Source organism: Eulemur rufifrons, chromosome 14 (assembly GCF_041146395.1).
Source record: "Eulemur rufifrons isolate Redbay chromosome 14, OSU_ERuf_1, whole genome shotgun sequence".
NCBI lineage: Eukaryota > Metazoa > Chordata > Mammalia > Primates > Lemuridae > Eulemur > Eulemur rufifrons.
Window position 1 is genome coordinate 10,829,138 of NC_090996.1, and position 27,408 is coordinate 10,856,545.

The window sequence follows — 27,408 nt, forward strand, 5'->3', positions numbered from 1 at the left end:
TCATACCCTTTGGACTTAGTGATAACACTGATTGAGTTTCTATGATTACCTACAGAATATGAACTCTAGGAAGGTCAGTGTGTGTGTGTGTATGTGATGAGTTGCAAACTACCAAGGTGGAGAGGGCTCCTCTGACTCAGGTGGAGCACCGGTGGCCCTGCTATTGGCAGCAGCTCTGGCCCTGCCTCCTTTCCCAGCACATAAACATTCAGCCGAGCTCACTGAATGACATCTGATCCGGGAAGGGAAGCTCCACATCCATAGCCCACCAAAGAGCTGCACACAGCTGAGAGAACGACTTCAGAGAAGAGAACTGAAGAAGGAAAGTGGAGATGGACCTCATCCCCGACTTTGCCCTGGAAACCTGGGTTCTCCTGGCTACCAGCCTGCTGCTCCTCTATCTGTGAGTATCTGTCCAGGCTCCACTGTTCTGTAACTTTAGACGTGGGGTACAATCTGGTCCCCCTTTCTCTTATCTGTTTTGAAGATGAAAGGAGATAATTGAAGGGAACTTGCTTAAATGTTGGAAGCTACAAAAACATACAGTTGTTGATCTTATGTAGATCTATGGATGGAATAAATAAAACTCCCCCTACACCATACATCTCCTAAGTTCTCTAAACTAGGAGTGTTCAGTGACAGCATTTGATCCTGGGGCTGATTTCTGATTGAAGATGAGTTTGGACCTAGACTAATCAAGCAGAATTCAGCAGAGACAGATTAAAAACAGTTGGGCACTGTGTGCTTGGATCCTCACCCTCTTCCCAAGCTCTTGGGGATTGTAGGCACAGGCAGACGTGGTGTCGTGTTTATCTCTTTAACTTCCCCTCTGGGTTCTGTGTCTATTGCAAGATATGTATACAGGGATTGTTCCCTTAAACCTGGGTGGCTCCTGCTCCCCTGCCTTGTACCCCAATGCTGATTTATACAGGCACCATGGGGTACCCCAGAATTCATGGGAGGCTCTCTCTTTCCTTGTACGTATTTTCTGTGCCAAACCCAGAACTCTTCTTTCTCCTGTAATTCAACTCCTCCATCCAGTAATATGCACAATTATTTACCTCTAAATGCTAGATGTTTAGAGCAAAGGAGATCTGGAGGAAATCTTGAAGTTTTATTCTTTCCTTCACCTTTTTCTTCTAGTGTCTGGGAGGTTAGCATTAGTATAGAGTTTTATTTCTCTCCTGATATTAATCTGTGAGAGGCCTGAAAAGCAGGAGCCACAAAATCCAATTTAGATTATCTTAATCTGTCAGTCTAAGGTAGTATGTGAGACTATAAGCCAGAGAGGATATAAAAGGCACCCACGGAGCAGGCAGGAAGAATTGAGAGAATATTCCTCATCCCTCAGGGCCCAACCTCCAGAGATACTTGTGGGTCCTGGCCCCCATTAGAGATACTTCATGGCAGATGGGTTGGCATCTCACCTGCTTAAAGCCTAAGTACAGGGACACCATCTGTGTCACTGTGTCGGTGGTGTCTATGGTAGTGAACCTATAGTAGACATTCAGGCAGCCTGGCAAACGATACCTTAGCTCTAGAAGACACTGGTGCAACCCAGGAGTCAGTAGCTGTAGCATAGACAATGCCCTATTTATGGAAACATAATTAAACACAAGAGATATGATTGGCTTTTTCTGTTAGCCTCCATTGTACCAAAAGGAACATTACCAAAAAGAGGAGAGCTGGAAAGAAACTAAGAAATTCACCCCGCCTGTCCTCTGCTTTACATGGTTCCATGTGAGTTTAGAAACTAGACTAGATCTTTCCTTGGGGTCCAATGCTGTTTACAAATTAACTTCATTGCATGGCCTCACTTGAGAGTTCATTTATCATGTCAAAGTTCAGAAACAGAGATTAGTTTAATAGGTTTTCCATGGTTACAAAAAAAGGAAAGAACTGGAGTGGGAATGAGCAAGGCCACCCCGGTTTTTGCCGTTGGTGTATACACTTCCACTAATTCTTCTGGGGGAAGGAGCCAAGTGGGCCTAGCTGAGCTGCCTCTGCTGGTCATTGAAATACATGTAATTTCACACCAGTTTTCAGTTTTATTTTATCACATATTATAAGATTTACTGGATTTGTACAGAATATTTGGAAACTATACTTGCCTAAAAGCTAACCTGTAAAGAAGAGGAAATAAGGGCTTAATTCAATTATCTGGAACAGTTTAGAGTTATTTATGTAATGTAACATAATGCCTCGTATGCTATCAATAAGAAGGAAGCTGAACTTTGGAAGGCCCTCCTCTTTCAGCTAAAAGCACTTGTGGGAAATGTGGCACCATTTATACACACCATACTTGTCAGCCACATTTTCCTCTTTTGCCTCTACAGGGCCAACCTTGTGGGCCTAGAAGCTTCAAGGTTAGCTCAGTGCCTGGGAGCCCCTTTTCCTCAGCCTCTCTACTTCCTCCCGTCTGGAATCAATCAGTAGCACTAGAGTGGGAAGGTCTGCAGGGATCCAGAACCCCCAGTTGGAAGAGGCCATACATGACACACCAGTGATGTCTGCAGCAGCATTAAGGGATTTTCCAACAGAGGGAATTGATGTGCAGAGGCAGTAAAATGACTGCTTTGTAATTGGCCGCCTTGGGAAAAATGAGTGTGCCTGGCACTGTGCTTCTCAGGGATCACCCGTTGGAGGACCACATTCCACAAGGGGAGGGCAAGCCTGGACATGGATTCTGTAGTCATTGGTTCCTCTGCGGAGTGTCATTCTAGGAACATACACCTTAACCATCCTTCCCTATAGCTCAATTTAACCACATCATCTGGCTAGAGACACTTGGGTATAGATAAAAAGTGCTCACTTTTCTACAAGCCCAATGGAATCCTTGAATACTGTTGTCATTCTATAAAAATAAGAACACTGTGACTCCTCTAAGACCTCCTTGTGAATGTAGTTTTATGAAGGGCCACATCTTAAAACAGGATCATATTTTAGAGGGAAGGGAAAGCATAGGCCTCAGAGCAAGCCATAGGAACAGTGTCACCATAGGCTGTTGGTGACCCTCTGTGATTGAGCACATGCACTTACACAAAATCACATAATCAGAGCAGAAGAAAAGAATTTACACCTTTTCTACTTGAGAACAAGACTTTCCAAATCATGGAAGAGTTAATTTACTTAATGGACATAAGAGAATGAAATGCCCTGGAAGAATTCCAGTTTGAACCATTCAAGGAGCATTCAATTTGGGGGACATTTATGCACTATTCATTCCAGGATTTCAACCCTGAAGATTTCAGCTCCTTTTAGCTGATCATTCTGACTTTGGGTGGGTCTCACATAGGAGGCAGGAAAGAAGATGGTGGGTGAATGTACCTGTTGCCATTGGTGTTGCAGTTATTCGGTATTGCCTAGGCATGACTTCTCTCTCTTGGCTACTGCAGTTCCTTAGTCAGTGACAAGACAGCTCCCATAGCTAGTAAACCACAATCCCTATTACATGGCTTTCTCTTTCCCTTTATAGATATGAGACTCATTCACATGGACTTTTTAAGAAGCTGGGAATTCCTGGGCCCACACCTCTGCCTATTGTGGGAAATATTCTGTCTTACCGCAAGGTGGGTTTTTTGAACTCTCTCTCTTTTGCTTCTTATGGTTGCAAACACCAGCTTATTCCATTGGTAAAAAGACCCCTCCTCAGGAGGAAGTTCTGAGGTTTTATACTTCAGAAATGATGTGTAGGTCCCAGCCAGAGCATAGCCACGTTCACTCCAGGGCTCTTTTGTCTATTCTCGGGAGCCTCAGGTTTGGCTCAGCCGAACAGCCCAGATCTCTGGCAGATCAGGACTTAATGTTCAGAGCTTGTTGTTCAGACTTTATGAGCAAAGTCTTTTTGCTTAGTGTATAGGAATGTACAGTCATACTTGCTATTAGGGGAAATGCAGGAAAGGGGATCCCCAGTGCCTCATTAAGTTGTGTGCGCCAAATTCAAACTTTCTTGTTTAGCAGGTGCAATTGAGTAGGCTTGTTTTCCTTCCTCCTGCACAGCTTGGAAACTTCAGTTTATTAGGCAGCCCTGTATTCATGGGGTAATTTGCACCTACTTGAATTCTCTCAAGAACTGCTAAATTCCCTCTGGGTACTTCATAATTGTACACAACTTTTGCTCTCCATGGTATATTTTGGTACTTTATAAGGAAGAACAAGAGAGTTCTGCTTTGTTTCTTTTCCTTGAAAGGCGGCACCCTCTGGGTAAGGGTGAGCAGGGAGTGGATATAACTGAGACAAGGTGGTGGTTGTCCATTGACTTCAGATACTTAGCCATGAAATGAATTTTGTTTTGTTTAACAAAAGCATATTTGCTTTTGCAAAGTGTCTAGAAAGCAGATGATTTGACAAAATCACCAAGGATTGGCCACGTTTGGTGGCTCACAGTCATAATCACAGCACTCCAGGAGGCCGAGGCGGTACGATCGCTTGAGTTCAGGAGTTTGAGACCAGCCTGAGCAAAAGTGAGACCCCTGTCTCTCTATTAAAAATAGAAAAAAATTAGCCAGGCTTGGTGGTGTGAGCCTGTATTCCCAGCTACTCAGGAAGCTGAAGCAATGGGATTTCTTGAGTCCAGGGGTTTGAGGTTGCTGTGAGCTAGGCTGATGGCACTGCACTTTACCCAGGGCAACCAAGCAAGATTCTGTCTCAAAAAAACAAACAAACAGAAAAACCAAGTAGATCTACCATTTGATACAGCAATCCCATTATTGGGCATCTACCCAAAGAAGAAAAGATATTCTATAATAAAGACATCTGCAGTCGAATGTTTATAGCAGCACAATTCACAATTGCAAAGATGTGGAAACAACCCAGTGCCCATCAATACATGAGTGGATTAATAAAATGTGGTATATGTATACCATGGAGTACTACTCAGCTATAATAAACAATGGTGATATAGCACCTCTTGTATTTTCCTGGAAAGAGTTGGAACCCATTCCACTAAGTGAAGTATCCCAAGAATGGAAAAATAAGCATCACATGTACTCACCATCAAATTGGTTTCACTGATCATCACCTAAGAGCACATTTAGGAATAACATTAATCAGGTGTTGGGCAGATATGGGGGGGGAGGGGATGGGTGTATACATACATAATGAGTGCAATGCGCACCGTCTAGGGGATAGACATGCTTGAAGCTTTCATTCAGGGGGACAGGGGGGGCAAGGGCAATATACATAACCTAAACTTTTGTACCCCCATTATATGCTGAAATAAAAACAAAACAAAAGCAAAACAAAAACAAACAAAAATTATGAAGAATTTAAATTAATTGTACTGTAAGTGTCATGTGTCATGAGGACTGTGAATTTTGGCCAAGCCATTGTGGCTAACTCTTCACTCAGGGCTTGACCCCTGAACATAAAGTCTTCAACTCACATCCATGAGGCGACCAGCAAAGCCTCTGTGCAGGCTGGTCTCTGGCTCTGATTTCCTTTCCCACACACCTCAGGCTTCTTTCTCAGATTCTAATTTCCCAACTCAGGCATTCCTTGCCAAATTACTGCCTGAGATTCCATACTTTTCCCGCTGCAAAAGCAATAATATCCTTTTCACCTTGCTAAGATCAGCACTTTACTAAGCGTATCCCAAGATACGTATTTGTGGGACCTTCTTTTGCATAGTTAAAATATCACAACTGAAACATAGCACCAGGAAGATTTGTTTTTCAGCTTCACAAGTGAAGACTTGGAGCAAGTACGGTAATTTGTTCTATGTGAAGAAGCTGCGTTTCCTGATCTTTTCCATTTTGAATTGGACAACAGGAGGCAAGCCCGTTTTTTCATTTCCTCAGTCACTCGTTGCTCATTTTCTCACTCAACAACATGCCTTAGGCTGATGTAACTCTGTAGACCAAAAGAGGTCCCTGATGTCTTTAACTTCCCAATTCCACTAGAATTCTAGAGAAAGATCCTGAGATAAATGAAAAGGATGTTGAATGAGATGAAAGAATGTGCATCCCCCTAGACACTTGCTCAGTCTCCCTCAGCCTCAGTTTCCTCACATGCCCATGGAGGTGAAAATTCAGAGGGTTATGAAATGTTAGAATGAATACATGCATGTGCAAAAACACTTCAGAAATGCGGGGAGTTATTTAGTATTCATAAACAAGGGTAAGTCATTCTGTGTCTACATATTTGGAGAAAATTTAAGAATGACAGTAAATCATCCCTTGCAATTATGTCTTCTATTTCCCCCCATTCCCGTGAACTTCTCTGAAGAAACGGTTTCCTCGAACTTCCAGTGAAACACAGTGAGCCTGATTTCTTCAGATTAGACTCTTTCTTGCCCTAATTAGAGGCAGGGTTGAGTATATTTAAAAATAACAATTGAATTTTATTTTGTTTCTTCTCCCAGGGATTGTTCAAATTTGATGAAGAATGTTATAAAAAGTATGGAGAAATGTGGGGGTGAGTATTCTGGAAACTTCCATTGGATAGACTTGCTGCTACGAGGATGTACCTCACATATGAAGGACAATCTTAGCCTCTTGGGATGTAGCCGTTGTCAACCAAGATAACAGAGAGAGGCTCTGTGAAAGAAAAAGATATTTGTTTGAGAGCAAAGCGTTCCAATGGAAATGTGCGTGCTGTAGGAAATTATGTGTCCACTCAGGGAAGCAAAGGAAGAAAACAGTTGTTAAAGGGAAAAATGAGCAGGATAACATAACTATTTTGAAATCATTATCCGTATCTACAAAGATCAATAACAAGGGGAAACCAGTCTGAGGTTGGACAGGCAGTTACTGGGCAGATGTCCTCTCTGAAGTATTTTTACTCTGACAATACTGTGCTCTTTGTGCAAGGTGTGGTTTTGTAAAGTGTTTTGTGAAAGTTTAATTTTAGGCATGCAAGCATGAGCATGCTCTCTCCGTAGCCTTCTCAGGATCTGTCAGGTTTTATTTATATTTTTATCATCATTGTGACTCCATTTTAGTTCTGACAACTTTCACACTCTCTATTGAAAAGTTTTTGGAGGCCTATCCTTCTAAGAATTCCATAGATGGCCAGGTGTTGAGGTGTGCAGTCTCAATGAGGCTGAGAACGTTACAGCTGACCACTTTTCTCCAGGTTTGTTGGACCAGGGACTCCCAGCATCACTTTCTGTCTAGTGTCTCACTTTTCACCTCTTCTCCTTTTTTCTGTACCTTAGGTTACCTTCAATTGCATAAAATGCATCATTTCAAACCGTTCTAATATGTGCTCATAAATGCATGGCATTAACTCCTCCCCAAAGTCGTTCATTTTTAAATACAGCCAAATTCTTGAATTAAATTTTTGGGTTTAATATGTGGTTTTGAAAGAAGAGCTGAAAGATAGAGATGAACAGATTGGGAAATAATTTATAATCTGTTTTTTTCTTCCTTTCTCTGAAAGTGTGGAGCTTTATTTTGTGCTGTTTTTTAAATTTAAGTGAAGACTTTTCAAGAAAAGTATATACAAGTTTTTCTTTGTCTACTCAATTCTACTGACTTTGAAGAAGGGATACAGAATGTATTAAACGACTGTGTTCCCAGTGGCTAATGGACTTTATGATTTTGATGGTGGCCTCATCCAATTGCAGCAACTGTTCTCTTTTCAAAGTTGCTGGGGCTTGGTGAGAGCCACAGAAGAGGTGCAATCCTGTATACACTACAAGCAAGTGGGAGAAGGTTTCTCCTCTTTCTCAGTGCCTCATAACAAAAGATTTCATGTTATTTCTAACCATGATCTTTTAAAAGAGCTATTTTGCATTTCAATGTGTCTTCCCCAATTGAGCCACATTTCCCTTCATTCTGTGAAGACTCCAATGCCTTCTGTGGTCAGAATCTTGCTGTGTGTCCTACCCTAACTTGAACTAGGACCTTGTTGCTGTGTATTGTACAACTGGGGTATGGATTATGTAATGTTAGGGTCAAAGTCTGGATTCCTGGGTGTGGCTCCAGCTGCAGAATTAGGCTTGTAGAGTTTAATCAGTTCTGTTTTCCTGACACAGGGTGTATGATGGTCGATTGCCTCTGTTGGCTATCACGGATCCCGACATGATCAAAACAGTGCTAGTGAAAGAATGCTATTCTGCCTTCACAAACCGGCGGGTAGGCATCCATGTCTTAACTTTGTACCTTTATTTTTTTATTTATTAAATTTTGATTTTGAAGTACGATAGATTCACAGGAAATTGTCAAAAAAGTTACACAGAATTTCCATGTACACTTCATCCTGTTTCCCCCAATGGTAACATTTTGCATCAATATACTAGAGTTATCTAGTATATTCCTATCACCATTGCTACAGGAAATTGACATTGATATTACCCACAGAGTTTTTCAGATTTCCTTAGTGTTATGTTTCCTCATTTTTGTGGATGTGTGTATAGCTCCATACAAATTTATCACATTCATAGATTTATGTAACTACCAGCATGATGAAGACACAGAACTGTTCCATCACCATGAGGCTCACTGCTGCTGTTCTTCTACAGTCATCATGTGTAGCTTGTCTTTTCCTCTTAACAAGGCCTTTATCAGAGAAAACTCATTTTACTTTGAGTAGGTCAATTCATCAATTTTTCCTTTTATGGATGGTGCTTTTGGTGTCAAGTCTGAAAATTCTTCCTCAGCCCTCCTATATTGTTGTTTTTTCCTAAAGGTTATATAGTTGTATGCTTTACAGTTATGTCTATGATCCATTTTCTGTAAATTTTTGTATAAAACATGAGGTTTAGGTCAAGGCTCATTTCTTGTGGCCTATGGCTGTCCAACTGTTCCAACACCATTTTGGAAAGGCTGTCCTCCCTGAACTGAATTGCTTTTTGCACCTGTGTCGCGAATCATTTGGGCTTCGTTGTGTGTGTCTATTTCTCATTCTCTATTCTGTTCCATTAATCATTGTCTCTATCTCTCATATACTACCACACTGTCTTGACTACAGTAGCTGTACAGTAAGTCTGAACAGCATATAGATTCACACCTACCAATTTCTTTCTTTTTCAAGAGGACTTGTAGCAATTCCCAAATTAGGAAATAGAATTATCTCTTTCTTTTTCCTATATCCCTGTGAAAAAAAATTAAGAGAAAAGGACTTATAAGTAATTGTATTATTACTTTATAATACATTCATATTCTTTATGTATTATCTACAATTTAAAAAATTACTACCTCAAGATATTCCTTTTTCAAGTTGTTCATACTATGCTATAAGTAAAGACAGAAGTAGTTTCAAGCAACCCACAGTCTGCCAAGGCCACCTGGTGAACTGTTATCAATCCCTTTTTTCTCTGCAAAGCACTGGAGGAGGTACAGATCTTGCTCCCCTCTATTATCCTGGAAGATAAGGTTCCCCACCATGGGGTCATTTGCATTTAAAAGGAGACTCAGATATATAGGCTGGAAACCACACCAGGTGGATGGGTGACCTCATACGCGCGCGCGCGCACACACACACACACACACACACACACACACACATACACAGAGGCTCAGAGGAGGGTAGGCATTTCGGATAAACCTATAATACATTGAGCACCTAGCATGGGGCTTGTCACCTGGGAGACAGTCACTTAACATTTGTTAAATAAGTGATGTCTGTTTAACACATTTTTACATCTGTGGAGATCTACAAAACTGATAAAGGACAAAATGTTTTTGATTTGACCTCCAGCCTCTTGGTCCAGTGGGATTTATGAAAAGTGCTGTCTCTTTTTCTCAAGATGAAGAATGGAAGAGAATACGAGCGTTGCTATCTCCAACCTTCACCAGTGGAAAACTGAAGGAGGTAGGAAAATAAAAGGACTTCTACTTAGAAACTGAAAGTATGAATCTGGGAACAGGGAGAAAGTAACATTATGGTCCCTTTCCGGAGGTAGTCCACTGAAGTTGAGCTTCCTAAAAACGGCCTTTTATGTGTATGTCCAGAAAAGACATCGCAAAATTCATTATAAAATATCACTTACTACTCCATGCTAGGGAAAGCCATGTCCTTCTGGGACTTGAGTCTGCACATTGAACTATGTGTGGTGTTGTGTTTTGTGCTTAGATGTTCCCCATCATAAGCCAGTATGCAGATGTGATGGTGAGAAACCTGAGGCAGGAAGCAGAGAAAGGCAAGACTGTCAGCTTCAAAGAGTAAGTAGGAGCACAGTCTCAGGGTTCTGAGCTGTCATAAAACCCTCTAGCTGCGTGCCCGTGGCTGATATTCACACTGTTAAGTTATTCCAGTGACCAGACAGAAGCAGGGGTGTGGTGTTACAACTGCAATGGGCCACCCAGGGATGGGGCAGATTGCGTGTGAAGACAGGGAAGTGGAAATAGGGAAGGGTCTTCTCCCCTGTGCACAAAAACTATGAGTAATTAATCTGGTGATGTGTTTTTGGATGTTCTGGAAGACAAAACACATCACTTAGAAAGAAGAAACGTGATTGTAACAAAATTTTGGGCACAGAGAGTACAGAATGGTGGGAGGTCAAGTGGCTTGGTACCTGAGGGCTGGCAGGGACAGGGCAGAAGATTAACAATGGGAAACTTGGGAGAACTTCAATCCCTTCATATTTTTACTGAAGATACCATGAAATACTAAATATTAAAACTTCCCACCACTTCTCCTTCCTTGAATCTCAAAAGAGAGAGGGCTGTGTAAAGGCTGTGGTTAGAGCAATCCTATCATTTAATGTCTAAACTGACATTGACATATTTCTGAGTTATGCAGGAAAGACAGGTGTACACTGAGCCTGTCCTGGGCAGACTAGGGATATGTGGTCACTCAATAATGGGACCCCCTCAATCAATTTTGGTGGGATCTATTATTTTGTTATCTAATATGTTTTTACCTAGGAACATTCTCAGTTTTTACCTTTCACAGAAATGCTCCTGTCCATAGGCCAACCACAGATCATAGGAGCTGGAGGAAGTGGGCCGTTCAGGAGCCTTAACAGAGAGTGTGTAAAAGAAAAGATGTTCGTGGTGACTCAGAGCAGGCTCTTGCTGTTCTGTAATGTGCTAAATATCAATCAGCTCTTGGCACAGACTCTTTGCTGAGGCAATGTCTCCTTTCTTGAGTCCCTAGGAAGAGTTAGTTATTCCACTCTTGTCCTGGTGAAGCATGGTACTTACACCTCTGTTGTCATCCACACTCAGCACACTCTCCTGTAGTTTGTCTGACTTTGGATCTCTGTCCTCCTGTGCCTGAGCTCCTTGAGCTCTGAGGTTGGTCTAAGTTGACTGAGTGTCCCCACCACCCCCAGCACAGGGCGAGCTACATCACTGGCACTTGATAATCACATCATGAGTGAGTGGGATGGGAGATTATCCAGCAGGTAGTTCTGAAAGGCTATGGTTCTTGATACCTCCTGACAGTTCACGTGGATTTACACACACATCTTGCTTCATGTGTACTAGAAGAATTGTGAAGCAGTGCTAATTTCCATTTTCCATGTCTTTCTCTACTCAGCATCTTTGGGGCCTACAGCATGGATGTGATCACGGCCACATCATTTGGAGTGAACATTGATTCCCTCAACAACCCACAGGATCCCTTTGTGGAAAAGACCAAGAAGCTCTTAAAATTTGATTTCTTAAGTCCATTCTTTCTCTCAATAAGTATGTGGAATATTATTTTTCTCTCTCTTTTTTAAAATAACTAGCTTATTGAGATATAACTCAAATACCATATAATTTACACATTAAAATGAACATTTCAGTGATTGATAATACATTCAAACATATGTATAACCATCACCATAGTCAACTTTAGAATATTTTCAGCAACTCAGGGACCTGTAATTTTTTTTAATTTTCTTAACATTCCTTTATTTTTTTATTTATTTTTGTTTTTTTTATCTTCTTTTTATTATAGGGGTATAAAACTTTAGGTTACATATATTACCTTGGCACCACCCAAGTAAGAGCTACGTGTGTGCCCATCACCCATACAGTCTATACCTTACCCATTAGGTTTGAATATACCCATCTTCTCCTCCCGTTTCCACCTGCCTGACACGCAATGAATATTACTTCAATATGTGCACATAAGTGTTGATCAATTAGTACCAATTTGGTGGTGAGTATTTGTGGTGCTTGTTTTTCCATTCTTCTGACACTTCACTTTAGAGAATGGGCTCCAGCTCCATCCAGGATAACACAACAAGTATTAGTGCACCATTGTTTTGGGGGGCTGAGTAGTAGTCCATGGTATACAGATACCACATTTTATTAATTCACTCATATATTGATTGGCACATGGGTTCTTTACACATATTTGCAATTGTCAATTATTCTGCTGTAAACATTTCAGTGCAGATGTCATTTTTATGTAATGCCTTTGTTTCCTTAGGATAGATGCCCATTAGTGGGATTCTTGGATCAAACACTAGTTCTACTTTTAGTTCTTTGAGGTATCTCTATATTACTTTCAATATAGATTGTACTAGTTTGTGGTCTCAACAGCAGTGTATGAGTGCCCTATCTGTCCACATCAATACCACTATTTGTTGTTTTCGGACTTTTTGAGAAAAGCCATTCTCACTTGGGTTAAGTGATACCTCATTGTGGTTTTGATTTACATTCCCCTGATGATTAGAGATATTGAGTGTTTTCGTATGTTTCTTGGCCATTAGTCTATCTTCTTTTGAAAAGTTTCTGTTCATGACTTTTGCCCACATTTTAATGCAGTTGTTTCATTTTTGCTTGCTGATTTTCCTGAGTTCTATATAGATTCTCGTTATCAGACCTTTATCAGATGTACTGCATGCAAATATTTTCTCTCATTCTGTAAGTTGTCTGTTCACTCTACTGATAGCTTCTGTGCCTGTGCAGAAATTTTTAATTCATTAGGTCCCATTTATTTGTTTTTGTGGATGCTATGATTGCTTTGGGGTTTTCTTCGTAAATTCTTTCCATAGGCAAATGTCTATAAGAGTTTTCCTAATGTTTTCTTCTAGAATTCATACAGTTTCATGGCTTAGGTTTAAGTCTGTTATTCATCATGAGTTGATTTTTGTAAGTGCTGAGAGGTGCAGATCCTGTTTGAGTCTTCTACATGTGACTATCTAATTTTCTCAGTACCATTTATTGAATAGGCATTCTTTTCCCCAATGTATGTTTTTGTCTTCTTTGTCAAAGACCAGATGGCTATAATGAGGATGGTTTCATGTCTCAATTCTCAGTCCTGTTCCAGTTGGTCTTTGTCTCTGTTCTTGTGGCAGTACCATGCTGTTTTGATTACTATAGCCTAGTAAATTATGCCTCCCAATTTTTTTTTTTTTTTTTTGCTTAAGGTTGCTTTAGTTATGTGAAGTTCTCTGGTTCCATAGAAAGCATAGAATTATTTCTTCTAGATCTCTGAAAAATGATGTTGGTAGTTTAATAGGGATTGCAGCAAATCTGTAGATCACTTGGGGTAGTATAGACATTTTAGCAAGCTTGATTCTGCCGATATATAAGCCTGGTATGGTTTTCCATCTCTTTACGTCCTATGTTATTTCCTTCCTCAGTGTTTCATAGCTCTCCCTATAAACGTCTTTCACCTCCTTATTTAAATATATTCCTATGTATTTTATTTTCTTTGTTAGTATTGTGAAAGGTATTGAATCTTTGATTTGGTCTCAGTTTGACTGTTGTTACTGTATATGAATGCTATTGATTTGCTTACATTGATTTTCGAACCTGAGACTTTGTTGAACTTTTGTATCAATTCTAGTAGTCTCTTGGCAGAATCTTTGGGGATTTCTAGATATAAGATTATATCTCAGCAAAGATCAGTAGTTTGACCTCTTCTGCTCCCATTTGGATGTCGTTGATTTCCATCTCTGGTCTGGCTAAGACTTCCAGCACTATGTTGAATAGAAGTGGTGAAAGAGGGAAACCTTGTCTGGTTCCAGTTCTAAGCAGGAATGCTTTCAATTTTTCCCCATTCAATATGATGTTGGCTGTGGGTTTGTCATGTATGGCTTTTATCATTTAGAGGTAAGTCCTCTCTATGCCTGTTTTGTTGAGTTTTCTTATAAAGGGTGCTGAATTTTGTAGAATGCTTTTTCTGCATCTATTGGGAAGAGCATATGGTCTTTACTCTTACTTCTGTTTATGTGGGGAATTAGATTTATAGATTTGCATATGTAGAATCATCCCTGCATCTCTGAGCTAAATACCACTTGGTCATGATTTATTATTTTTTTGTTGAGCAGCTAAATTCACTTTGCTAGGATTTTTTTTTTTTTTTGAAGATTTTGCATCTGTATTCATAAACGATATTGGTCTGTAATTTTTTTGTGTGTTGAGTCCTTTCCTGGTTTTGGTATCATGGTGATTTTGGCTTCATAAAACATATTAGGGAGGGTTCTTTCCATCTCGATATTGTGGAATAATTTCTGTAGGATAGGTACCAGGTCTTTGTAAATCTGGTAGAATTTGGATGTAAAACCATCTGGTCCAGGACTATTTTTTTACAAAGGATTTTATTTCTGGTTTAATTTCAGTACTTGATATTGGTCTGTTCAGGAGTTCTATTTCTTCCTGATTGAGCCTAGGGAGGCTGTGTGTTTCTAAAAATTTGTCCATTTCCCCAACATTTTCAAGCTTCTGTGTACAGAGATTTTTATAGTATTCAGAGATGATATCTTGTATTTCTGTAGTATCAGTTGTAATTTCTCTTTTTCAATTCCTCATTGAGTTTATTAGAGTCCTTTCTTTTCTGCTTCTGGTTAATCTAACAACAGGCATGTCAACTTTGTTTATCTTTTAAGAGAACCAGCATTTTCTTTCATTAATCTTTCACATAGTTGTTTTGTTATCAATTTTATTTAGTTCTGCTCTTATCGTGGTCATTTCTTTTCTTCTACTGGATGTGATATTGGGTTGTTCTTTTTCCAGTTCTTTGAGTGAATTCATTAGATTTTTGATTTGTGATCTTTCTATATTTTTCAATCTAGGCATTTAAGGCTGTGAATTTTCCTCTCAGGGCTTCTTTAGCTGTGTCCCACAGATTTTGATAACTTGTGTTCATTTATCATTGAGTTCAAAGAATCTTTTGATTTCCATCTTAATTTCCTCCTTGACCCAAGAATCATTCAGCAGTAGGTTGTTTAGTTTCCATAACTTTGTGTAAGAGATGAGTGTTTCTGTTCAAATTGATTTCTAATTTTATTCCACTGTGGTCTGAGAAGATAAATTTCTGGTTTCTAATTTATTGAAACATGTTTTGTAGCCTAGGATGTGGTCAATCTTAGAGAATGTCCCATGAGCTGATGAGAAGAATGTATGTTCAGTGGTTTTGGGGTAGAAAGTTCTGTGAATGTTAGGCCCATTTGATCTGGAATTCTGTGTTAGTTCATTGTTTTTCTGTTTATTTCCTGTTTGGATGATCTGTCCTGTTGTCAGTGGAGTGTTGAAGTCCCCTACTATTGTACTGCTGTTGTTTATCATTTTGTTTAGATAAAGTAGGATTTGCTTCAGGAATCTGGGCACAACTGCGTTGGGTGTGTAAATATTTAAAATTGTTATGTCTTCTTGTTGAATTGTAGAGACTTGTAATTTTAGCTATCACCACCCCATGAACCCCATCGCTCTATGCAACCACTAATCTATTTTCTGTCTCTCTAGATTTGGCTACTGTGGACATTTCCTACAAATGATTTTAATGATGTTTCTCTATTTTTTATTCTCTTTTTCATTGCTTTCCTCTTTATATAATTGTATTCATATCCCTAGTCAATTCCCGTCTTTCAGTTTTTTTATTTCAGCATATTATGGGGGTACAAAAGTTTAGGTTACGTATATTGCCCTCGCCCTGCCCCCCGAGTCAGAGCTTCATGCGTGTCCATTCCCCAGACGATGCACATCATACTCATTATGTATGTATAAACCCATCTCCTCCTCCCTCTCCCATTTGCCTGGAACCCAATAAATGTTATTCCTATATGTGCACTTAGGTGTTGATCAGTGAAACCAATTTGATGATGAGTATATGTGGTGCTTATTTTTCCATTCTTGGGATACTTCACTTAGTAGAATGCGTTCCAGCTCTATCCAGGGAAAATACAAAATGTCCTATATCACCATTGTTTCTTATAGCTGAGTAGCACTCCATGGTATACATATACCACATTTTATTAATCCACCCATGTATTGATGGGTCCTTGGGTTGTTTCCACATCTTTGTGATTGTGAATTGTGCTGCCATGAACATTCGAATGCAGGTGTCTTTTTTTATAGAATGTCTTTTCTTTTGGGAGATGCCCAGTAATGGGATTGCTGGATCAAATGGTAGGTCTACTTGTATCTGTTTAAGGTTTCTCCATATTGCTTTCCACAGAGGTTGCACTAGTTTGCAGCCACACCAGCAGTGTCTGAGTGTTCCTATCTCTCCGCATCCATGCCAACATTTATTCTTTTGGGACTTTTTGATAAAGGCCATTCTCACTGGAGATAAGTGATATCTCATTGTGATTTTGATTTGCATTTCCCAGATGATTAGAGATGTTGAGTATTTTTTCACATGTTTGTTGGCCATTCTTCTGTCTTCTTTTGGAAAATTTCTATTCATGTCCTTTGCCTGCTTTCTGAGAGGGTTGTTTGATTTTTTCTTGCTGATTTTCCAGAATTCTAGTTATCAGGCCTTTATCAGATGTGTAGCATGCAAAAATTTTCTCCCATTCTGTAGGTTGTCTGTTTGCTCTCATGACCATTTCTTTGGCTGTGCAGAAGCTTTTTAATTTAATCAGGTCCTATTTATTTATTTTTGTTGTTGTTGTGATTGCCTTTGGGGTCTTCCTCATAAATTCTTTGCCTAGGCCAATGTCTATAAGAGTTTTTCCCACATTTTCTTCTAGAATTCTAATAGTTTCACACTTTACATTTAAGTCTGTTTCCCACCTTGATTTGATTTTTGTGAGAGGTGAAAGGTGTTGGTCCTGTTTCAGTCTTCTACATGTGGCTATCCAGCTTTCCCAGCACCATTTATTGAATAAGGAATCTTTTCCCCAGTGTATGTTTTTGTCTGCTTTGTCAAAGATTAGATGGCTATGAGGATGGTTTTATATCTGGGTTCTGAGTTGTGTTCCACTGGGTAATGTCTCCCTTCTTGTGCCAATACCAAGCTGATTTAATTACTATAGCCTTGTAGTATGGTTTGAAGCAGGGATGGTTCAACATATGCAAATTTATAAATGTAATTCACAACTTAAATAGACGCAAAAACAAAGACCATATGATCCTTTGAATAGACACAGAAAAAGCATTCGACAAAATTCAACACCCTTTTATGATCAGAATGCTTAACAAACTAGGCATAGATGGGGCCTACCTGAAAATCATACAAGCCATATATGACATACCACAGTCAACATAATACTGAATGGGGAAAAATTGAAAGCATTCCCACGTATAACTGGAACCAGACAAGGTTGCCCACTATCTCTACTTCTATTCAACATAGTGCTGGAAGTCCTTGCGGGAGCAATTAGGTCAGAGAGCTGAATTAAGGGGCATCCAAATGGGGGCAGAAGATCAAATTCTCACTCTTCACTGATGATATAATATTATATCTAGAAAACCCCAAGGATTCATTCAAGAGACTCCTGGAATTGATAAATGAATTAAGTAAAGTCTCAGGATACAAAATCAACACACACAAAACAGAGACATTCTTAAATGCCAATAACAGTCAAACTGAGAACAAAATCAGACTCAATACCCTTCACAATAGCAACAAAGAAAATAAAGTACCTAGGAATATATTTAACTAAGGAGGTAAAAGACCTCTACAGAGAGAACTATGAAACACTGAGGAAGGAAATAGCAGAGTATTTAAACAGGTGGAAAACCATACCATGCTCATGAGTCAGCAGAATCAACATTGTTAAACTGTCTATACTACCCAAAGTGATCTACAGATTCAATGCAATCCCTATTAAATTGCCAACATCATTTTTCACAGATATAGAAAAAATAATCTTACACTTCATATGGAACCAGAGAAGACCCTGTTTAGCAAAAGCAATTCTAGGCAATAAGAAAAAAATGGGAGGTACCAATTTACCTTCTTTCATTTTTGAGACTATTAAGATAAGTTATCTCTCTTTTTTTCTTCATCAATCTGGCTAAAGGTTTGTTAATTTTGATGATATAATTCAAAGTACCATCTTTTGGTTTTATTAATTTTTCTCTATTGTTTTAAGTGTCTATGTCATTAGTATATACTTTAGTTATTCTTATAGTTTTCCCTTCTGCTCGAATTATGTTTATTTTGTTCTTCTTTTTTCACCACATTATGGTGTTAAGTTAGATTATTGATTTTAGATCTTTTTAAAATAAATTTAGACATTTAAAGCCACAAATTTTCCTCTGAGCACTGCTTTTCTTATATCCCATAAGTTTGGGCCTACCATGTGATCATTTGGATTCATCACAAATCAATTTCTAATTGATCTTTTGATTTCTACTTTGACCCATTGTTTGTTTAGAAGTGCATTATTTAATTTCCACATACTTCTGAGTTTCCCAAATTTCTTTTAGTTATTGATTTCTAGTTTGATCCCACAGTAGATGAAGGACATAGGATACATTATTTCTATCGCAAATACTATTTCATGAAAACACAATTAATTAAAGCAGCAGACCATAGTTTATGTAAGGGCTAACAGGTCAGAGAATTTAATCTTATTAACTTAATCCTGTCATCCAAAACACAGAAGAGGTCATTGATCTCACAGCTATAGTGGTGGCCCCTAAGTGTGGATGTGCCATTGCTCAGCCATTGGCCTGGAGGATGAGCCAAGGTCATAGAGGGAATGGTTCCTGCTTGAGAACCCTGAAGTCTATTACTTTTCACACTCATAGTAGAGAAAATTATAATTGCTCCAAGTAAATTTTGTCTTTTCATGATGGTTTTCTTTTTTATCCCCATAGGACTCTTTCCATTCCTTATACCAATTTTTGAAGCATTAAATATCTCTGTGTTTCCAAAAGATGTTACAAATTTTTTAAAAAACTCTGTAAAAAGGATGAAAGAAAGTCGCCTCCAAGATAAACAAAAGGTAAAATCTGGTGGTGGTTACATCAAGATGTTCACTATTTGATAATTTGGAAAATTGTATTCTTATAATTTGGGCATTTAAGTATGTTTTTTAAAGGAAGACAGAAAACTTAAGTAAAGAACAAAAGAAGAATTCATTTTGTAGGAATGAGGAAGGTGGAGGATGGGAGGCAGATATAAGAATGTGTGAGGCAGTCTGCATTTAAATTTTTTTTTCCGAATCATATCTTTATTCATTTCAAAGATAAGAACAAGAGAATTGATTTACTTCCTGGTTGGGTAACTTGTCTTTATTACCCATGAAAACACTCATTTTAGTTTCCTTATTTAGCATCAGGATCCAGTATATCTTTTTTTTTTTTTCAGCATATTATGGGGGTACAAAAGTTTAGATTACGTATAGTATATTGCCCTTGATCCCCCGTCTCCCACCCTGAGTCAGAGCTTCAAGCACAACAATTAGTATGTCATAAATGTCGGTAAGAAAAAAACTTGACCACTTCCCTTCACTTCAATAAATTATCAGAGGAAAATGATGACTCTTTAACAATGATTATACTGCTATTTTAATTGCCCAAAATCATAGACTGGTAAGGAATCATTTCAAGTTATTTTAGACATTCTCCCATGGAAAGCCCTCTCTGGCTACCTGCTTATTATAGCATATGTTAAATAAATATGAGCATGCTCAGTGCCTGAGGTGGGCCGAGGTCTTCTCTGGGCCTAGGGGCTGCAAGCTGGCTGATGCAGCTCTGCCCTCATGAGGGCTCCAGACCAGACCAAGGATGTCTGCAGGTCACAGAGGCAGAAGTGGGTGCCCAGATGTCACTAAAAATTGTATAGAGTTCTGGGAGGGTGGAGCAGTTGAAATGCTACCACAAAAAAACTGCAAAGGAGCTCTGAAAATGTCAGAAGATTAATCTATGTGGTCATTAGTTGAGAATGAAGGCCTCAGAACAAAAAGAACTTAAGTCCTAGCAAGCAGGTGTGATGGGAAAAGGAGCAGGTACCACTTTGGCCAGAAAACAGTGTCCAAAAGCCAGAGAAGCAAAGGATCAGGGAGGGCGAAGACCAAAAACAGTTGCACATGACAGCTGGAATTCTCCCAGGGAAACATCCTGCCCTCCAGGGTCTTAGATGGATGTTTTTGTTCACTGATGACTCAGGTAAACCTGTCAGACTCTGGAGTTCAGGGGCCCATATTGTCAGGAGGGAGGTTGAACTGCACTACTAATGTACTTCTGACCTCATGAGTCACTTTGTGTCACTGAAATTTCTCTTTCTGCTTCCAGCATCGAGTAGATTTCCTTCAGCTGATGATTGACTCCCAGAATTCGAAAGAAACTGAGTCCCATAAAGGTAACCAAGGGGACTCCTGGTGGGGAAGCCCAGAGGGAGGGTCTTGTTCTCAAAATGTGCAGGAAGCTTTCCAGGAAGAGGAGAATTTCTGCCACACTGCAGAATGATACACATTCAAATTATAGAAATGATAGCTTGATGTACCATCTAGAAGCACATAGGAATAGCCATTTTCAAAGCAAGAAGGGTAGCCCTGAACAAGCCTGTCATGCCTGGAAGTCAGCCAGGGGTCTGTGGATCACCTACATGAGAACAAATTAAGGTTCTCAGCATCAACCAGATTCACTGAGTCAGAACCTGTGCCAAGAAATTTGTACCTAACATCAAATCAGGAGGCACACTGGCTCAGTAAGGGTGATTTTTTAAATTTTATTTCAGCCTAGTATGGGGGTACAAAAGTTTAGGTTATGTATATTGCCCATACCCCCCCACCCCCCGAGTCAGATACAGTTGTTCCTTGGCATCTGCAGCAGATTGGTTCTAGGCACCCCTGTGGATACAAAAATTCTTGAATGTTCAAGTCACTTTCACTAAATGGCATAGTGTTTGTATATAACCTACTCACTTTCCCCTGTATATTTTAAATCACCCCAAGATTACTTAAAATACCCAGTACAATGTAAGTGCTACACAAATAGTTTTTAGGCTTTATTGGCTTTTTTATTTGTATTTTTTTATTGCTGTATGGTTATTGTTTATTATTTTTTCCCTTGAATATTTTTTAACTGTGGTTGGTTGACTCCACGGATGCAGAACCCAAGGATATGGAGGGCCAACTGTAAATGCCAAAAAATCAACTTTACAAAATAACTTCATCAATGTGATTTATTTATTTTTATTTTTTTATTCTTATTTCAGCATATTGTGGATCCCCACAAAAGTTTAGGTTACATATATTGCCCTTGTTCCCCCAACCCCGCCCCGAGTCAGAGCTTCAAACGTGTCCATACCCTAGACAGTGCACATCGCACTCATTATGTATGTATACACCCATCCCCTCCCCCTCCCACATCTGCCCGACACCCGATCAATGTTATTCCTAAATGTGCTCTTAGGTGATGATCACTGAAACCAATTTGATGGTGAGTGCATTTGGTGCTTATTTTTCCATTCTTGGGATACTTCGCTTAGTAAAATGGGTTCCAGCTGTATCCAGGAAAATACAAGAGGTGGTATATCACTATTATTTCTTATAGCTGAGTAGTACCACATTTTATTAATCCACTCATGTATTGATGGGCACTTGGGTTGCTCAACATCTCTAATCATCAGGGAAATGCAAATCAAAACCACAATGAGATATCACTTAACTCCAGTGAGAATGGCCTTTATCAAAAAGTCCCATAACAACAAATGTTGGCGTGGATGTGGAGAGACAGGAACACTCATACACTGCTGGAGGGACTGCAAACTAGTGCAACCTCTGTGGAAAGCAATATAGAGATACCTTAAACAGATACAAGCAGACCTCCCATGTGATCCAGCAATCCCATTATTGGGCATCTACCCAAAAGAACAATAGACATTCTATAACAAAGACACCTGCACCCGAATGTTTACAGCTGCACAATTCACAATAGCGAAGATGTGGAAACAACCCAAGTGCCCATCAATACAAGACTGGATTAATAAAATGTGGTATATGTATACCATGGAGTACTACTCAGCTATAAGAAATAATGGTGATATAGCACCTCTTGTATTTTCCTGGAAAGAGTTGGAACCCATTTTACTAAGTGAAGTATCCCAAGAAAGGGAAAGTAAGGGAGATTTATTTGTTTATTTATTTATTTATTTTGAGACAGAGTCTCACTCTGTTGCCCGGGCCAGAGTGAGTGCCGTGGCATCAGCCTAGCTCACAGCAACCTCAAACTCCTGGGCTCAAGCGATCCAACTGCCTCAGCTTCCTGAGTAGCTGGGACTACAGGCATGTGCCACCATGCCCAGCTAATTTTTTCTATATATATATTTTAGTTGGCCAGATAATTTCTTTCTATTTTTAGTAGAGATGGGGTCTCGCTCTTGCTCAGGCTGGTCTCGAACTCCTGACCTTGAGCGATCCACCTGCCTCAGCCTCCCAGAGTGCTAGGATTACAGGCGTGAGCCACCGCGCCCGGCCAGTAAGGGTGATTTTTAACTAGGAACACTTGGTGAAAGTGTGCTCACAAGCTCAATCTACTGTAAACATTTATTTTTCCCTCCATAATGAGTAAGTAACCTATGGGGAAACATTTTAGACTATGTAAATATCCTCTTCCTCTTGACCTTTGACCAAGAAGTTTCACCATCGATGGATCGTTCTGACTCAAATTATAACCACTATGATGGTTGCAAAATAATGATCACGGTCAGTTTCAAGCTTCAAAAGTTTAACAACCATCTCACAAAAGTCCTGAATATTTAACAATTGGTTCTCTAGAGCAAGAATGGACTTGTTCCAGCACACTATTGTACATGTGTCTTTGTGTACGTCTATTCTATCATCTGTCCATCCATTATCTACTCACCTATGATCAATCTATCTATCCCAATCCAACTTTCTGTGATGAAGGAAATAGTCTATCATTTCCCTGTTCAATATAGTAACCACTGGACACATGGGGCTACAGCCATTGAAGAAGAATTTTAACATGTATTTAATTTTAATTAATTAAAATTTAAGTTTAAACAGGTACATGTGTGTAGTGATTATCTCACTGAACAGAAGAGCTCTAAACGTTGAGATTATAACACAAGTTCAATCCAGTTTCAGGGAGTTGATGTTAACTGCATAAAAATTTGATAGTTGAATTTACCAACTGAAGCATCACAGAACTATCACTAGAAAATCATAACTGTGCAGACACTTCTCACACTCATTTTATATTGTTTTTAGTAATGAATTACATGGGTGGGATGGGCACCATATGTATTTCAGTAATTTGGGAATATAAAGGCCCTAATCTAGTCCCAGTGAAACAGTTGATACCCTCACTGTGCTCTGGTTCTCTTGAGAGAAACAATCACGGAGGAGGCCAACTTGTAATCATACAGGGTTCTGCTATTTTAGTGCCATTCATCAGACAAGGGTCCGTCACTACCCTTTGAGCTTTTGTCTATTTCTGTAGTTTCTGTACATCCTGAGATAGTCTATTTTGAAAACCTGTGCCCTAGATCTTCTAGTGCCCAATTCCTCTCAAAGGTAAAACCCATGCTTCTCAGGCACACAAATCCCGACATCTCCTGAAAGTTCAGGTACTGATTCTGTAGGTCTAGGTGGGGCTTTAGATTCTGCATTTCTAATAAGCTGCCAGATTCTGTTGATGCTGCTGGTCCATAGACCACACTTGGAGTAGCAAGAGTTTATCTGTAGCCCAATATTGTTCCCTTAAGTTCCCTCAACCATGTGTAGAGCAAAGATCCTTCAATTTTCCCTGAAGCCTCAGTATTGCAAATTCTCAAAAATTTTCAAGCTCTATTGTAACTAAAATACTTTAAATTTTTCTTGGTGCAGAAGGCTACTGTGTATTTCACTTACAGCTGAAGTACTTTTATGATCATCCAAGGGGCACACCCATAACACTGAGTATGTTAGCCAGAAATGCTCTCTGGAAATAGCCCAGATGTGTTGGTGGTGAGGACTGCATAATGAGGAGTGGATGAGCCACAATCATATACACCTTGAGATAAACTGAGTTATACAATGGTGCCTTGTTCTGGCTCTATAACATAGACATTAGAATGAAAACATCTCCCCGTGTAACTCTGAGATACTTTTCCACTTTTCCTCTGTTTTCACTACTGATTTGGGAACTCACCTGGATTTCTCTTCCTGTAAACTGTGAACTTCTAAATTGACCTGCTTTTCCTAATAGATCCTTTCTTTCCTTTCAGTTCTGTCTGATGAGGAGATGATAGCCCAGTCAATTATATTCATGTTTGGTGGCTACGAGACCACTAGCAGTGTTCTTTCCTTCATTATGTATGAACTGGGCACTCACCCTGACGTCCAGAAGAAACTGCAGGAGGAGATTGATGCGGCTTTGCCAAATAAGGTGAGTGGATGATACGTGGAGACGGAGGGAGGACATGAAGCCTTACCAAAAATGCCTGCTCAGCACTTCCTAGGAGGGGTTTTTTCAAATGTGTAAGCCTTGAGTTTTTCACAGGCACTGCTTAGGAAGGCTCTAAAGAGGAAGAGAAAGGGAGATATATAGGTTATGGACTCTGCGCCCCTAAATAAAAGATATTTTTAAAACAGTGCTGGTCATCCTGCATCTATTATCAGTTACCACAATAATGCAAAAAAAAAAAAAAAAAAAAATCCAGAAAACTGTAGTGGCATCTAACAATACGCATTTGTTGCTCACATGTCTGGATAGATAGCTTTGCGAGCTCTTGTCTGGCTGTCGTCTGATCTTGCCTGGCCTCAGGTGCACTGGCTAGGTGGACCCAGCTTTGCCTAATACCTCTCTCATGCTGCAGTCATGGAGGAACTGATGAAGAAGCCAAGTAGGAACTAGGGTATCTGGCTCCTGTGCAATCTCTTAACCTCTACACTATTGCCTCCAAATACAAGATGAAGTGCTAGGGATATATCACCCACACTCTCTTCAGATCTCTGCCCACCTGGGATCCTTTGTGGTGTGAAGAGACCTGGCCGTCTCTGGCTGGCAAGGCTGGTCTGGCAATGAGATGAACACGAAGGGATCTTTTTTAGAGCTGATAGTCAAGCCCTTAAGCAGCAAGTAGTAGACTGTTTGAGCCAGAGGGGTTGGGGCTGAATGTGAGATTTCTATCCCCTTTATAATTTTTATTAGAATTGAAATTGTGTGCCCTGGGAGCTTCCAATCTTAACCTTCTATTGTGCTGTTTGGGTTAGAGATAGACTAGTTTATCCTCAAATTATTTATAGAGCTTGTTATAGTGTTTCTGCACAAATTTTATATATATAATCAAAAGGGTTACCAAGCATGATTTCCAACTAAAGAGCCTTATGTGGAATAGGGGGATTTGCTCTTTACATGCTCTTTTCCTTTCCTGGGTACACATGTGGCCTCATTTTGGCAAGGTGACATTGACTTTGACATATTGTAGTGAAATGTAATGTTCATCCTCCTTTCTTCACATATGTTCATGAGAGAACAAAGGCACTATGTGGTGATGCTCTGGATTTCAGTCCCTGGGTAGGGGCTGTCCCCACAGGTCTCCTGTATCTGTAACATCTCCACATGTCTAATGGGACATTGAGCAGATCTCACTCTTGATAGTTATTAAAATGCCCTATGGATATGAAGGTCTTTTGCCAATATGTTTATTTTGATCCACTAACAGTAATACTCACTATACTGTGTTGGCAGTTAATTCTAAGTCTCAATTTATTAAAATATGGGCTTTTCTTTTCCCAGACACCTGTCACCTATGATGCCCTGCTACAGATGGAATATCTTGACATGGTGGTGAATGAAACTCTCAGATTATTCCCCATTGCTGGAAGAATTGAGAGGGTCTGTAAGAAAGACGTTGAAATCAAGGGAGTGTTCATTCCCAAAGGGGTAGTGGTGTTCATACCAACTAAGGCCCTTCAACGGGATCCAAAGTACTGGCCAGAGCCTGAGGAGTTCCGCCCTGAAAGGTACAAGGCCCCTGGGAAAGGGAGGCCGTCCTGAACCAGGCTGGTTCAAGCATATTCTGATATCTCTTAGTGTACATTATAATCATGTATTAGTCATTTTCTTCTATGTCTTTATATTTTTACAAATTTCCTATTAAAAATGTATTAATTGTGAAAGTTTGTAAACCATAGATTGGTAAAAGGAAAATGATAGCCACACACAGTCAAAACACCATAGGATAAGCCTCAGTAATTATGTGATGTATGCCCTGATGAAGATTTTCCTATGCATATATAACTTTTTCAAAACTAGAGTGTTATCATGTTTTATTTAGGTTTGAACTGCTTCTTACTTTATTTAAGAGTAAACTATACACTATACAGTATCCTTTTTAACTATATATTTTTGGTATGGATTTGCCATAATTCATTTGACCCCTATTTTATGTTAGTATAGGCTTTTTACTCCTTACATCTTTTCTGTGCTGTTCCCTATATCTTTCTGAATTTACCACCAACTTTAACAAATGTTTCCACATTCCTTTGTGTTCAGCATTGGTTGCTGTTTCCTCAAGGGTAATTGTAAAGCAGCAGGGTGAGAACCTAAGAAGTCCTCACCTCTGTGGGTGTAAGCCACTCCATTGAGGACAGAGGAGAGCACAGGTCTTCCTGGTCCTGTCTGGGGCTGCAGGTACCCTATACTCTCAGTGGACAGTGACTCTTCCAAAGCATAGTCACCAGCTCTCTAGACCTCTCAGACATTCCAGCAGACTGCTCTGGGAATACAGTGCTATGACTGCACTTGGGAACTCTGGAAGTAGTTGATGTCTTTTCATTATTCTATTGGTAAACAAAGTTAAGAATTCAGTTTTAGGGCTGGCTGGTGAGTCAGGAGGCCTGAGAGCTAGACTTTTATAGACCCATCACTACAAGCCTGATGATGGCAGGGAGCTTGTCTTGTTGGCCGTGGTGTCCCTTGGGCTACCATGGAGTCTGCACATATGTGTTGGAAGAGTTATCAGAATTGACCAAGTCCTCTGTTTTCTGGAGCAGCAGAATTCTGTGTTTCTTTGAACCTGAACAATTCAACCTCCTCTAGCTGCACAAACAGAAAATCAGAGACCACTCACTGTACTCCCTGTGGATTCACTGGGTCACCAAACAGAGAGTAAGTGTTTACTGAGTGTCAGGAACTGTGCCAGGATGTGAGACATCCAAACGTTAAAAAAAAAAAAACTATTAAGGAGGCTGTTTCACATATATGCATGTATATTCTATAGAAACAAGTCCATAGACTGCATTTAATGCATGTACATGTACCCATCACCTGCCATAGGAATCATCAACGTGTCAGCTGCCCCATCCACACAGCACCACAGCCATCTCCCAAACTCCTGTTATTTTGAAGCAATCACCTTTAAATATTTTAGAATGCTCTCTCAAATATAAGG

General features: G+C 39.7%; 1 protein-coding gene across 2 annotated transcripts in view; it reads left to right on the plus strand.

The window, feature by feature from the left end:
- The first annotated feature begins 224 nt into the window (after positions 1-224).
- The window catches only part of LOC138394483 (cytochrome P450 3A4-like), a 31,436-nt gene continuing 4,252 nt past the window's right edge, over positions 225-27,408 (plus strand). Inside the window, exons 1-11 of one of the 2 annotated variants that reach the window (XM_069486492.1) lie at positions 225-403; positions 3,476-3,569; positions 6,362-6,414; positions 7,979-8,078; positions 9,643-9,756; positions 10,018-10,106; positions 11,428-11,576; positions 18,879-19,006; positions 20,298-20,364; positions 24,238-24,398; positions 25,752-25,978. In XM_069486492.1, the coding sequence (XP_069342593.1) occupies positions 333-403; positions 3,476-3,569; positions 6,362-6,414; positions 7,979-8,078; positions 9,643-9,756; positions 10,018-10,106; positions 11,428-11,576; positions 18,879-19,006; positions 20,298-20,364; positions 24,238-24,398; positions 25,752-25,978 (1,253 nt within the window). In that variant the 5' untranslated portion in view covers positions 225-332. The remainder of the gene's footprint in view (positions 404-3,475; positions 3,570-6,361; positions 6,415-7,978; positions 8,079-9,642; positions 9,757-10,017; positions 10,107-11,427; positions 11,577-18,878; positions 19,007-20,297; positions 20,365-24,237; positions 24,399-25,751; positions 25,979-27,408) is intronic. The other variant, XM_069486493.1, reaches the window with a different exon arrangement.